The sequence below is a fragment of the Acinonyx jubatus genome, chromosome A1 (genome assembly GCF_027475565.1).
Source record: "Acinonyx jubatus isolate Ajub_Pintada_27869175 chromosome A1, VMU_Ajub_asm_v1.0, whole genome shotgun sequence".
Classification (NCBI taxonomy): domain Eukaryota; kingdom Metazoa; phylum Chordata; class Mammalia; order Carnivora; family Felidae; genus Acinonyx; species Acinonyx jubatus.
The window spans coordinates 7,683,148-7,697,300 of record NC_069380.1 but is presented as its reverse complement, the minus strand read 5'-3'; the positions used below and the strand labels follow the sequence as shown (position 1 = coordinate 7,697,300).

The 14,153-nt window shown below is 35.0% G+C and overlaps 1 protein-coding gene across 5 annotated transcripts in view; it reads right to left on the bottom strand.

The window, feature by feature from the left end:
- PAN3 (poly(A) specific ribonuclease subunit PAN3) overlaps window positions 1–14,153 on the bottom strand; it is a 129,952-nt gene that overhangs the window by 68,214 nt on the left and 47,585 nt on the right. For all 5 annotated transcript variants that reach the window (XM_027064610.2, XM_027064611.2, XM_027064613.2 and 2 more), the window contains one exon: window positions 5,853–6,000. In XM_027064610.2, the coding sequence (XP_026920411.1) occupies window positions 5,853–6,000 (148 nt within the window). The remainder of the gene's footprint in view (window positions 1–5,852; window positions 6,001–14,153) is intronic.

The following is a 14,153-nucleotide window of genomic DNA, read 5'->3' as shown; positions in this document are numbered from 1 at the left end:
CCTGATCTTAACTATATATTTTTATTTCATTTTTTAATATACAAAGTAATCCCAATTAGAAAACCTGGAAAGCTTTGAGTGATTCTGCTGAACATACCTGAAAAACAAAGTCGTTACAAAAAAATGGAAAACATGCAATATAAAAATAATACTTATAAATATTTTCACTGGTTTTAGCACCTCAAAACACAAAGTGACTCTAGTTCTGATACAGTCAAACTGTCAACAGGCACACTGCTGTTCTCATAGGACCATTTGCATCTATATTCTCTCGAACATTTGCAGTTTTAAGAAGTTTTCAAAGACGTTTAAGAAATCATTAAAATTCACTGTATTTGAGAGACACTGACCAATGAAAACATTTCTTTTCAAGACAAAAGTGAAACTTAAATGAGTAAGCACCTCCTAGGCACTATCTATATGCCTAAATTTGTGCTAGGTAAGAAATGACATGGCCCTTCTTAAGGAATCTGTAATATGCTTAGGAAATCCAGATTGATATTTTTACAAATTAGAAGAATAGTTTCATGCCAAACTACCTCTATTGTTATTAAGTATAAAAATAATCCAGAGAAATCAGTTCAGACTGAAATATCAAAATAAAATCATGGTAGATTACTTGACTGACCCACAGAATCCATTTAATAGTAGACTTCTGGAAAATAATTATAGGAAAACCTACTCAGAGTAACATCCTATAAAAACCATGGTGATGTTTAAGAATTACATACATATTTTTTATAATTTTATTTTCAGTAATTATACCATTGAATACAACATAAAATAGTCTAAAATGATAGAGTATGAAGTTTTTAATGCCTTCAGAGATTTCAATGTAGAGCCTAAGATACACAGCAAAATTTTAAATATGAACTTAGGTATTCACCACTGGCAAGACCAGAGTTTCAACCTATTAGCAGAGTTTCCTATTTTCCCAAAGGTACACACACTTCTTAGCTGGGTATCAGAGTAGTGATACAGCTAACTGAGCACACATATCTGTGGATTTAACTTTATCCACAGTAGTGTTCCAGCCACAAGGACTTAGAAGAGTTCGTAACTTCTGACCTATACAATTTGTTAGTTTTAATAATATACCCCAGCTTGTCCTCTCTCGTTTTTCAGTCATACAAACTGATCAGTTATATGGACACACACATACATATAACTCGTCCCAAAAAGAAAATACCTAAAAGGGCTATCACGTAGAAAAGATTTTGACTTACTCCATTAAACACAAAGAGAAAGAACTAGGACTAGTGTACAAAAGAGAAGACAGAGTTTAGTTCAGTGTTCAGACATCATTGTCTTTTTTATTCGAGCTTTTCAAATGTACCCTGAGCTACCTTGCTTGGCCAATGAATTCCTTACTACTTTAAGTGACAAAGCAGAAGCTAGATAATAATCGGTCAAGAAAGTCACTTCTAACCCAGCACAAGGCTCAATTATATCAACCCCAGAAAGTTCCACCTAGATCAATGACCAGTGTCAGATTGTTCCAGAAACCAACTACTACGCAAATGAAATGAATTAAGCCTCCATTTGTTCGTGTATGGCATGAAATGCCACAGAGCTAATGAATCACAGAACTTTATCATTTTTTAGCATAGAACTTTAAGAAAAAAATCTTCTTACTCAAACCTTTTGACGTTACAAAAACAACTATTCTTGCTTAAGCACCATTTGCTATATTTACATAAAATTATATATATGATGTTTAGTATTTTAATAAATGATGAAAATGTGTTAATTTCCCCTTTTCCTTTCCTGTCACCTTCTTCCCCCATACACTGACCAAGCCAAAGAATAAAGAAAACTAGCTAATTTTATCCATCAATTTGGCACCCTCATTTCAAAAACCCAGATCTAAAAGCTTATTTTCTTGAGATTTTTCTATAATACTACAATATAATGTATAACAAATGCAATTATTTAAAAATGCTAAGTTTGGTATAATAATTAAATGCTTCTCCCCAATCAACCAGCTGACATTTGCCATAATAATTCACAAAAAATATATCTAATGGTCCAAAAATCTGCACCATTCTCATCTTAAAGAAATGAATTATTTGAAAATCCTGAAAGTCAGGTACGGCTCTCTTCGTCATTCATAAACTGCTGATGGCATTTCCAAATTCAAGAACTCCCTCTGTCCCTCCCAAGTGTCCACATGCAATCAAGGGGCTCAAGAGATGCTCAAATCCGGACTCCCAATTGTGCATTAAACCACCAGATACACCAGCACACTGCCCAGAAACGTACGCTCCTGTTGGTACCTGTCTTAAAATCACTTTCAAATAGACTGGAGTTAATACTGAGGCAATTAAACTTGAAGTGCAGCAAGATTTAGATTACTCAGCCTACTATCAAGTCAAGAAATATACTCTTAGGAAAAACTGATTCAAAAAGAGTCAGCAATTAGCTCTCATGACAAGATTATTTTTCATGGCACAAAAAAAAAAACATAAACTATCATTTCATGCACTTAGTGCAGTCATATTTTCATTTCTAAAGATCTATTCAAAAACTTCACCTAAAGCAAGACCTACTGGGAAAAAAATAGATCTTTAACTGTCACTTTCGAAATCTTCTTACTAAAATACAGTCTGGAAATAAATTTTGCTAAGTGTGTGTTAAGCCGGCGGCTCTTAACTTTCAGAAGGTTGTGCTTCTCCCAGAAGAAAAATAATACATCTTGTGACCAGAGAAAAATACATGTTTTGAAATAAAAATATGCATATAACTGTAAGGGTTCTCAAAGACAATGAAGTCCAAGTGGAGCGCCCTAAACCCAAATACTCCTTTAACAACTATTCATAGAAGATACTTAGAATGTACCTAGCTACTGTTCTTAGGTTAAATGTGCATACAACAGCTTAAGCCTGTAGATACTCAATTTCTTAAAGGAGAATAAAATGGCTACGTGTACAATTCAATGGAAACCTAATGTGTGCTGTACATTGTTAGCAATGTAACTACCCTTTAAACCCAATTAGTTCTGAATAAATTCAAATAACTTTTGTATAAAATTTTACTTCGTATATTAAAGCTTTTTCAAAATGCAAATCAGGTTTTAAAAGTGATGAAAACACATTTTAAAGCAAAGAAACTTTTTCACTCCAGATCTACTGTGTTTCCAGGCATGCTTTTATTCCTTCTAATTTGAAGAAATTCAAATCTAATTACCTACTTAATTTTGTTCAAACATTTTTACATCTTGGGCCAAAAGATGTATTTAAATATGTATTTTTTTTAACCTATGATGAAAATGACATTGCTATAGTTTACATTTGTGTGCCAAAATTTTTAAGGGTTCATGTTTTTTAGGGGAAAACACAGTAACTTGACATATTTTCAAGGGCAATCATTTCTAAACTAGAAATAAAAGAGAAAATGAAACTTTATAAACTGAAAATTATTAACAGATTACATCTACAGTAGACAAGTAGCATCAGAGATAAATTAAATCACCACTAAGGTAGATATATAAGCTCTACCACTTTTTTGGTTCTATAATTTTAAAGTGGAAATACCAAAATCCTTTCCCAGGCCTTGAAAAAAAGAACATTTGTGGGTAAGAAGTGATGGAAGACACTGGAGGGACACGTAATTTTTTTCTCTTTGTTCATCTCCAGAAAGTGTTAAGCCATTAACTAAAAGGAGAAAATATGAAGAAATAATAAATGCAAAACCACTCATCATTCCAGTATTTGTGAAAAATACTTTAGCTTATTAGTTAGTTGATTTTCATTTGAATGAAAAATAATTTTTAAATAAGAGGTATTCAGGAACACATTTAATATGATATACTGACCCATTTCCAATGGTTCCAGACAGGAATTACTTTCATTAATAGGAAGTAAAATGACCTTTTTAATGTTAGAGCTATATAGAACAGTACATAGTTTCCCAGTTAATTTAACATTTTAAATTAATTAATTTCATCTTAAATTTAGGTTGTGATACCCAATTGAGACCAATGAAACACCCACCTACACAAAAGTTAATACCTACTAAAGAGCTGGAAGAAGTACCACAGCATTAATAAAATTTTTAACTAAAAGCTTTCAAGATCTAAAATTTTCTCTGACATTTTAACTCTTTGAATATTTAAAAGGCCTATTTTTTTTTTTTTTTAATGGCAAGCTTGAACTAGTCTGATCACAGGTGTGAACAAAATATTTACTTTTGAGACAAGAGAAGATGTGTTGTTAGGCCAAAATAAATTGGCACTTCATTGAGGGAGTCGGTGTTTTCTGACTGGCATACGGACACCATTCTCATGGGTGCTTTATGAAACACTGCTCAGAAGTCTGGACAATCTTTAAGAAAGTTTACGTGTACAGCTGACATGTAGATTATGTTCATGTCAACAATGTGAACACACCTCAATGGGAGAAAAATCATAGCACATTACTTACAAGTAAAACTTTTAGGCTACCAGGGATGTTCAACTGTGACACTGCTCTCTATGGAAGAAGGGAAAATGTTTACAAATTCAACTGAACCTAGAAAGAGCCAAAGTAGAAGAAAAGGTAAGGGGACAGGTGAGGGGGAGGGAGTTGAAAGGGAAGGGGAGAGGAGTAGGAAGAAAGAGAGCGAGAGAGAAAAAGGTGGCAGAAGGAGGCTCTGATAAAAGCCTCGCAACACAAGGTTATTCCGCCTCTAAGTGCACTCGATACTTTATAGATACTTTATACGCTCTGTTCCATAGAATTATCAACATCTTCTCTCATTCTGCATCTCAAAAAGATCCTTGATTTCAATGGCGGTATCAAAACCAATGATCCATCTCACTAACTGGATTAAGCTATGGAGGCAGAACTAGTTCCAGGCTGATCCAGGTGGACTTTTTGGCTTCCATTAGTATATCCGTAATTCATTTTGTTTCTGTTTTTTTAAACATTCAAGGCTAAGTGGTCATTATCCGGCATAGGTTCTAGAAACATAATCTGTGTGAGCAGTTCAAACAGTTTATCAACACAACATAACCCACTTTATCACTTAATATAAATTCAACATAATTCTCCATACCTTGGTTTCCTAATTAAGGTACAGAGTAGTAGGGAGGGATGATGTTATTTATCCAAGAAGTTTTTCATATTGTTATATTAAAGTAAATGTTAATGTGATGGAGTGCAAAAGTTGCATTAATTTTTAAAATGAAAGAGGGGCCTTCAAAGAAAATGGTTCACAAAGGGTCACTGTGAACTACACCTCAGGACCCCTGGTGTACAAACGCATTTGCTCAAATTCTTCTGCCATTATGGGTAAATGTGGGAAAAAAAAGAAAAGTACGATTTTCTCTACCTCGATGACCCCTAATGCATTTCTTTCCTACTACTGTTTATACTTCACCCAATTTAAAACTACTACAATAGATTTATAATCAAACACCGGAAAGACAATACATCTAAACTTACATTTAGAATGATACAGAATTATTTTTTAGAAATTTCCTATAAAATTAAGACTTCGAAGCATATATACATATGAATATTCTATTCCTGATGTTTTTACAGAAGCTTTTGAATGAAACAGCATTATTACTGACTTTAAAAAATAGGGAAATACTACGGTCCAAGTAGATCTTTTTTATAAGAAACCATTTTCTCCTTTAAATTTGTGTGCTTTTACACATGCTCATATATAATTTTTGTTCATATTTAAATTTTGCTTTAAAATTTTCAACTACAAATTTGATCTATGGTACCAAAACCGACAACACAAAACCCATAATGTGTCCAAATGTGAACCATTTAAGTATACAATTTCAGTTCTGATGAACTAATAGCAAATGGTGTTTACGGATATGTTCTCTGGAACTCACTGGAAATAGTCACTCAACTTACCTGGTGCTAAGCCAGCAGCAGCAGGACTTCCCAGGGACGGGTGAGAGAAAACTTGAGAGAAGGCAGACATATTTGACTGGGACACGTTACTCAGCCTGGAGGTTGATCCTCCTTTAGGAATAAACTCGCTTGCAGTAGGATTTGGTGTCTATTTAAAAATCAAATATAGTAAGTTAACACACTTTAAGCCCAAAAAAGACATTGAATCTACTAGGCATTATTCCACAGTGCTTTATTTACTGAGTAAAAGATTTTATTGAAAGGACTTATAGCATTTCTAAGTTCCACATTTTGGGATGGTATAATCACATTTCTTGAAGGAAACGTTTTAATCAAATTTGAGGATTTTAATCACTGCAGTTGCAGAATTTAACCCAGAAAACGTAAAATTTGCCTTGATTGTCCAATACCCATCATACCAAACTATCCTAACACATTTTAGAGAAGTGGGAGGTTGAGACTACCTCAAAACTGAGCAACAAGTTTCAAGTTTAATGTCTTTAAACCACTTCTACCAGGATAAAGGTCAAAAGTGCCTTTATTCCAGAATTAATCATTTTCTTTTTCATAAGTACTTAAGGTATTTCCCCAATAATATAGTGCCATGTATTTAAGTGAGAGTACAGCCAAGAAAGACATTTAAGAACAAGGAAAATATGGGAAGAATCAAGATATAAGAAGAATGTACCAGAGAGAGGCTCCAATGTTTTCAATGCCTACAAGTATCACATGTAACTTCTGTTATATTTCAAATATTTTACTGTGAGATCACAGGCATATTTTACAGGGAGATCACATGGAAAAAAATTTTTCTTCACAGTTGTACTATGCTGCAACAGTTTAGATATTCAATGGCATGGTACGTTTGGCTTTAACAACTACTGGAACATTATGAGACTCATTATGAGACTGTACATCAAATTCACAAATGGTCTCCATCTTGTCCATGAAGAACAAATGAATATCCAAAATATTTTTCTGAAATGGTGACCATTTTAAATTCTAAATGCCTAAGCATAATAAAGACTCATTAATGATATCATTTGAATTCAGCTTTCAAAAGGGTCAGCCAAGGAGATAATTTAGTATAATTCACACTTCGGCCCACATTTTATGTGTACATACAAACTAAGTTTAAAACACACTGAATCATGAATTTAATTCTTAGAGAATTTAATTACGCAAAGCATTTAATCACTTAAAAATCTTTTAGAACTGGTCATTAGAATGTAAAAATGCATTCCCACAGAAGGCAGAAAATAAGACGAGGGACTAATTCCTGTATACCCCAAGAACAACTTCCCTATTCAGCAGGAACGACACTTCAACCTGATAAATTAGAGTTCAAGTGATTAGATTTGGAAGATTACGGCCAATAGGCTGACCTAAATTTAAACTCTAAGACAAATGAGAGTTTACCAGTTACATACCAGCTAACATTAAAGTGATAAAATGTAGAGAAAATGTTAATCTGGGTTTAATTAAAACATACTAAAGAATGAACCTCTTTTACTGCCACATCTAAGACATGAAATTCTGAAGGAAAAAAAAAAAAGGAAGAAGAAGAGGAAGAGGAAGAGGAGGAGGAGGAGGAGGAATCAGGCCTGATCCAAAATATATTTTCCAAAGGGAAAAAAAAATTCCTCTTCTATCACTTTTATGTATTTATTTTTATTTTTTAAAACTTCCAAAGTCTAAAGTTTTCGAAAATAGTGGCATGTTCTTTAAAAGTATGATCAATTCCTTAATTTCTGGGGTAGAAAAGAAGTCCATGCATTTTACTAATACACTAATCCCAAGTCACAAGGGAACACATGGCTACTAACAGGATCACTTCAGAGCTCTAACAATGTGTTTCAGTTAATCTTAAACCTATTTTAGAAGGTAAGAGTCAAAATAAAAGCAATGTGTATCTTGGTAAAAGAGTCCAGAGTGCCTAAAAGAGATGGAGACATCAGGACCACAAGATTACTCAGAGACAGCAAATTCCGACAAAGAAAATTTCATGTGTATACAAAAACTTTTAGCAGCATACTCCTGAGAAATAGGTATTACTCATTTTCCATGTCAGTTAGACCTTATATTTACTATGAATAACAGACTACCTGATTTCAAAGCTGAGCTTCTCTAAATTAATTTAAATTCAATTAATTATTTTAAATTAATTTTAAAGCCGACTTTGAAAGGATTTCTTACAAAGGAGAAAAGGATGGAAATAATCATTCCACCGTTCCCAAACAAATCATATATAAAATGCCATTATAACAAATGAGAGAGTCTCCAAATCTATTATAATAGAAATTATTTAAATTAATGTTAACTATTAAAGTTTACACACTAAACTGCAACCTTCAGAGATTCAACAGTCACAGTGGCAAAAAAACGTACCTCACAGTGAATTTTAATTAAGAAGTGAAGAGAAAAATCTAAGATCTTCCCTCCTTTCTCTTTCCTGATTTAAGATGGCAAGGCAATTCCCTTGAGTGGATGGGGTGAGAGTTGGTTTTATTCAACTCTGAGTATTTGAGATTAGAGAAAAAGTAAACGGATTTAAATGGCAGAAAAAACAATTACACAGGATTTAGGTGTAACACAAAAAAACCCACTAAATTTAGGAATAAGAGAATAGAGCTATTATTATTAACAGACAATGTACATTCTTATAGCCAGATCAGAGAACTATCAGAAATATTTCAAGTATTAATTAAAAATTATAATAATAATGAGAATACTTTTTATGATACAATTACTTAAAATAACTACCATTAAAGGATAGATTCTTGAAATGGCTTTAATTTGGGGGGGTTAAGGGATAAAGATGGGTTTTATAAAGTGACAAAACAGCACAGGAACCCACTTTGAACATGTTTAAAAAAATAATTTTCTCAACAGTAAGGCAAAACTGGTTAACTAAAACCAGTATCACCTTAAAATGAAATATCTGTTCATCAGAAAATAAACAGTTTCTTTTAGCTTTAGGAGGTGAAGGCTGCATCTAGAGACTCAAGGACTTAGGTTGTAAAAATTTTCTAACTTCAACAACACTGAAGAGAATAAAAAGTTTTATTACTCCTGCTCTAGGATTTACATAATCCTTACGTAACTATCCAAATATGTTCCTGTAGTATCAACTTTGTTTTTTCATATACAGATAATTATATTCATAATTTTATTTCTAATTTTTATTCATATTTTAAACCCTGATTTTCAGCAAACTTTAAACAGCTCTAAATGCACACTTGAAAAAAAAATTTTTTTTAGTCAAGTAAGACTCTGGGAGAATTTATCAAGAAAAATGGAGTTTTAGGTTCTCATATACTTAAATTTATACTGCAACTTTCATGCCAAAAACAACCAAGTGCTTTTTATAAATTGACACCATCCCCCAAAATTTACCTGTAATCCCTACCTGTATTCTCTAAACAAAAATAGCCTAAATCGAGTCCTAACCTTTAGCTTCAAAAGCACTGTTGTAACTATTTTAAAAGATTTTTAAAATTTTTTTTAATTCGGGGGGTGGGGGAGGGTAGAGAAAGGGAGAGAGCGAATCCCAAGCATACTCCCCACCTATGTTAGCGCACAGCCCAACACAGGGTTCAAACTCACAAACCCTGAGATCATGACCAGAGCAGAAATCAAGAGGCGTAACTGAGCCACCCAGGCAGCCCTGTTATTATATTTTAAATAAAACAGTAATTAACATTTCAATGTAGACATCCCACCCAACCAAAATGATAGAGTATTTCCTTAACTTACAGGGTTTTTCACAAATGAAGTAATTTTCTGATGAGGTTTCTAACTCAGGTTTTTGTTTTTTGTTTTTTTAAGTTTATTTATTTTGAGAGAGAGAGCACATACAGGGGGAGGAGTAGAGAGAGAGGTTACCAAGCAGGCTCCACACTGATAGCATGGAACCCGAGGCAGGGCCCGAACCCACGAACGGTGAAGCCAAAACCAAGAGTTGGACACTTAACCGACTGAGCCACCCAGGCGCCCCAATTGCTAATTCGTGTGCAACACAATTTTATGCTTTTCTACTCTTATAGGATTCCATGGAAACTGCTACTCTTAAAGTAAAATTCAGGTTTTTAAGACTCTGCTGGACTCCACTATAAACAGAACACTTACTTAAGACCACAATAAAGCAGTCCCATAAATTAAGGGACTAATTTAATAAATAGTGCAAAACAAAATGCAAAGTGCCACCATTAAAATAGGTTTTTAAAATGTGTTAGAAAAACAGGAAGATTATATTAAATGAAAACAGAACACAAACTCTTACGTACTGTTTCATTGCAAATATGTCAAAAAGGTCTGTAAGAAAGTTACCCTAAGGTGGTATGATGTATGATAAGAAACCACTACTGTTCCTGAATATTGGTCGGATTTTTAAAAATTACATAATAAACCCATAAAAACCCATAAAATACCTTCCACGATACATTCCTTATAATGAACGCAATTTGCTTTACTTGTCTAATGGCTTAAGTTTTTATCGGTAATCTTTCTACTTTCTGAACGAAACATGACCTGCTTTTTCTTAACAGTTTTATTTAGATATAACTGACATATAAACACAGTGCACATTTTCTTAAGTTTATTTATTTTGAGAGACAAGCACACACAAGTGGGGCAGGGCAGAGAGAGAGACAGAGACAGACAGAAACAGAGGAGAGAATCCCAGGCAGGCTATGCACTGTTAACAAGCGATGTGAGATCACAACCTGAGCCAAAATCAAGAGTCAGGACACTTAACCGACCGACTGAGCCATCCAGGTGCCCCTAAACTGCACATATTTAAAATATAACCTCTTTGCAACTCTGGTCATAGGCAGAAACCAGGAAACAATTACCCAAATCAAGATAATGAATATATCCATGATGCCCAAAGGTTGCCACAAACTTCGTTTGAATTCCTCCCTCCCATTCCTCTCTACTCCCCTACTTTGGTCACGAGGCAACCACAGATCAGCTTTCTGTCACTATGGATTAATCTACCTTTTCTAGAATTTAATATGAATGAATCTTACATATATATACATGCAGGTTTTTTTGCGAGCTTCTTTCACTTGGCAACATTAAGATTCATCCATGTGACTGACTCCACCAATATTTCATTCCTTTTTTACTGCTAGTATTTCATAATATCCATACACCACAATTTGTTTATCCTTTCATCCAATGGACAAAGGTGGTTTCCAGTTTGGGGCTATTAAAAACAAAGCCGCAAAGAGAACGCTCAGGTACAAGTCGTTGTATAGACCTATTTCATTACTCTTGGGAAAGTGCCCATTAGTGAATGGCCTGGACACACAGTATGTGTATATATAACCTTTTTAGAAAATTGGTATGGGGGCGCCTGGGTGGCGCAGTCGGTTAAGCGTCCGACTTCAGCCAGGTCACGATCTCGCGGTCTGTGAGTTCGAGCCCCGCGTCGGGCTCTGGGCTGATGGCTCAGAGCCTGGAGCCTGTTTCCGATTTTGTGTCTCCCTCTCTCTCTGCCCCTCGCCCGTTCATGCTCTCTCTCTCTCTGTCCCAAAAATAAATAAACGTTGAAAAAAAAAAAAAGAAAAGAAAATTGGTATGCTATTGGGCACCTGGGTGGCTCAGTTCGTTAAGCGACCGACTTCAGCTCAGATCATGATCTTGCAGTCTGTGAGTTCGAGCCCCGCATCAGGCTCTGTGCTGACAGCACAGGGACTGGAGCCTGCTTCAGATTCTGACTCCCTCTCTTTGCCCTTCCCTTGCTCGCTCTCTGTCTCTCTCTCTCAAAAATAAACAAACATTAAAAAAAAATTTTAATTGGTAAACTGTTTTACAAAGTAGTGCTACTATCTTAATATATCCACCAGCACTTTGTGGAAAGATCAAGTTGCTCTACATACTCGCGAACATGAGCTTTGGTCAGATTTTTATATTTTAGACATTTTAATAGGTGTATCTCATTGTGGTTTTAATTTGCATTCCCCAATGACTTACTTAATGGCCATTCTGTATCTTCTACTGTAAAATGTCTGTTCACACTTTTTGACCATTTTTATTGATTTTTTGTTTTCTGTTGTGGAATTTGACAGTTCTGGATAGAAAGCCTTGGTCTACATGTTATACAAATATTTTCTCCAGGTCTATGATCTGTCTTTTCATTCTCTTAACAGCAGCTTTCAAAGAACTGTGGTTCTTAAATGTTGACGAAGTCGTTACACCTAAGAAATACCTGCCTAACCCACCAAAGTTACAAATATTCTGTTTTCTTCTGTTTTAGGATTTCACGTTTTACATTTAGGTCTAAGATTCACTGAGTCAACTTCTATGAAGCGTGAGGTAGGAGTCTAATATTTTTGCACACATTCAATTATTCTAGCGCTGTTTGCTAAAGAGACTCTTCTTCCTCCGCCCAATAGCCTTTGCTACTTTGTTGAAAATCAACTATTTATTAGCAAGTTAATTTCTGGACTTGATTGTGCTCCACTGATGCCCATCTATCTTCATGTCAAAAGCACATCATCTTGATGACTACAGCTTTACAGTAATTCTTGAAGTCGGATAGTGTACATCTTGCATCTTTTTGCCTTTTTTTTTTTCTTTTTTAGTTTGGATTGGTTCTTTGAATGTTTACATGAGTATTAGGCTAAACTTATCAATTACTATTACATAGCCTGCCGAGGGGCGCCTGGGTGGCTCAGTCGAGCATCCGACTTAGGCTCAGGTCACAGTCTCACAGTTTGTGAGTCTGAGCCCCGCATCGGGATCTGTGCTACCAGCTTGAAACCTGGATCTTGCTTGGGATTCTGTGTCTTCCTCTCTCTCTGCCCCTCCCCCACTCAGGCTCTGTCTCTGTCTCTCAAAAAAATGAATAAACGTTAAAAAAAAAATTAAATACCCTGCTGAATTCTAATTGACAGTATACTGAATCTGTAGATCAATTTGGTAAGAATCAACATCTTGCATCTTAACAATAATGAGTCTTCATGTTATACGTCTCCTTTTATTTAGGTCTTCTTTAATTCCTCTCAGGAAAGTTTCAAAGTTTTTAACGTACAGTTCCTCAGACTTTCTGTCAGATCAAACCACATTTTGTATTTCTGGCACTATCATAAATTACATAATTTTGAAACTTTCACTTTATATTATTTGTTGCTAGTGCATATGTACCAGTTTCCTGCGGCTACCGTAACAAATTACCACAAACTTGATGGCTTAAAACCCCAGAAATGTATTTTCTTCCACTTTTTGGAAGCCAGAAGTTTAAAAGCAAGTTGCTGGTGCTCCCCTCCAGATGCACTGGAGCAGAATCCATTCCATGCCTCTCTCCTAGCTTCTGGCAACTGCTGGCACTCTTTGGCATTCCTTGGCTTTACCACATCACCTGTTTCTGCCCCGGTCCTCACATCCCCTTCTCCTGTGTGCAATCTTCCTCTGCCTCATCTTAACCAGGACGGACCTGCCATTGTTCAGGACCCACTTAAATAATTCAAGATGGTATCACCGAATCCTTAACTTAATTATATCTGTAAAAAGACTCTTCTTCTAAATCAAGTAGAATTCACAAGTTCCAGGCAGGGATTAGGACATGAACTTACCTTTTAGGGAGACCAATTTGGGCTGAATTGGTTCTTCTTTCTCTAGTTTCTTAGAGTAGAAGCTGAAGTCATTGACCTAGGAACTTTTCTTGTCTACTCTAGGCATTTAATGCTAAAAATCTACCTCATTAGTGTGTTAGCAGCATCCCACAACTTTTAACATGGCTTCATTGTCATTCACTTCAAAATGAAAGTTACAAAGCAGTTGTGCTATTACAAAGTTGTACTGAACTTTCTACTTCCCCTATTTCTTCTTTGCTCCATGAATAATTTAGAAGTGTGCTGTTCAGTTTCCAAATACTTAAAGATTCTCCAAAAATCTTTGTTACTGATTTCTATTTTAATGCCATTGTGGTCAGAGAACACATTTGTATGAACTGAATCCTTTTAAACTTATTGAGACTCGTTCCATGACCCAGAATTGGTCTTAGTCGATGTTCTACGTGCACTTAAGAAGAGTATGTATTTGGCTGTTTGTGGGCAGAGTGTTCCATAAACGTCAAACTGACAGAGCTATTCAAATCTCCCATATCCTTACTGATTTTGTCTTTCTTCTAATACTCAGAGCACTGAAATCGCTATCACTGTTTGTCTACTTCTCCTTTTAACTCTATTAGTCTTGGTCTCATATTTTAACCCTCTTTTATTAGGTACATAAACATTTAAGAGTGGTACATCCATGCTCTTAATGAACTGTCCCTTTATCTAACAACTCTCTTTG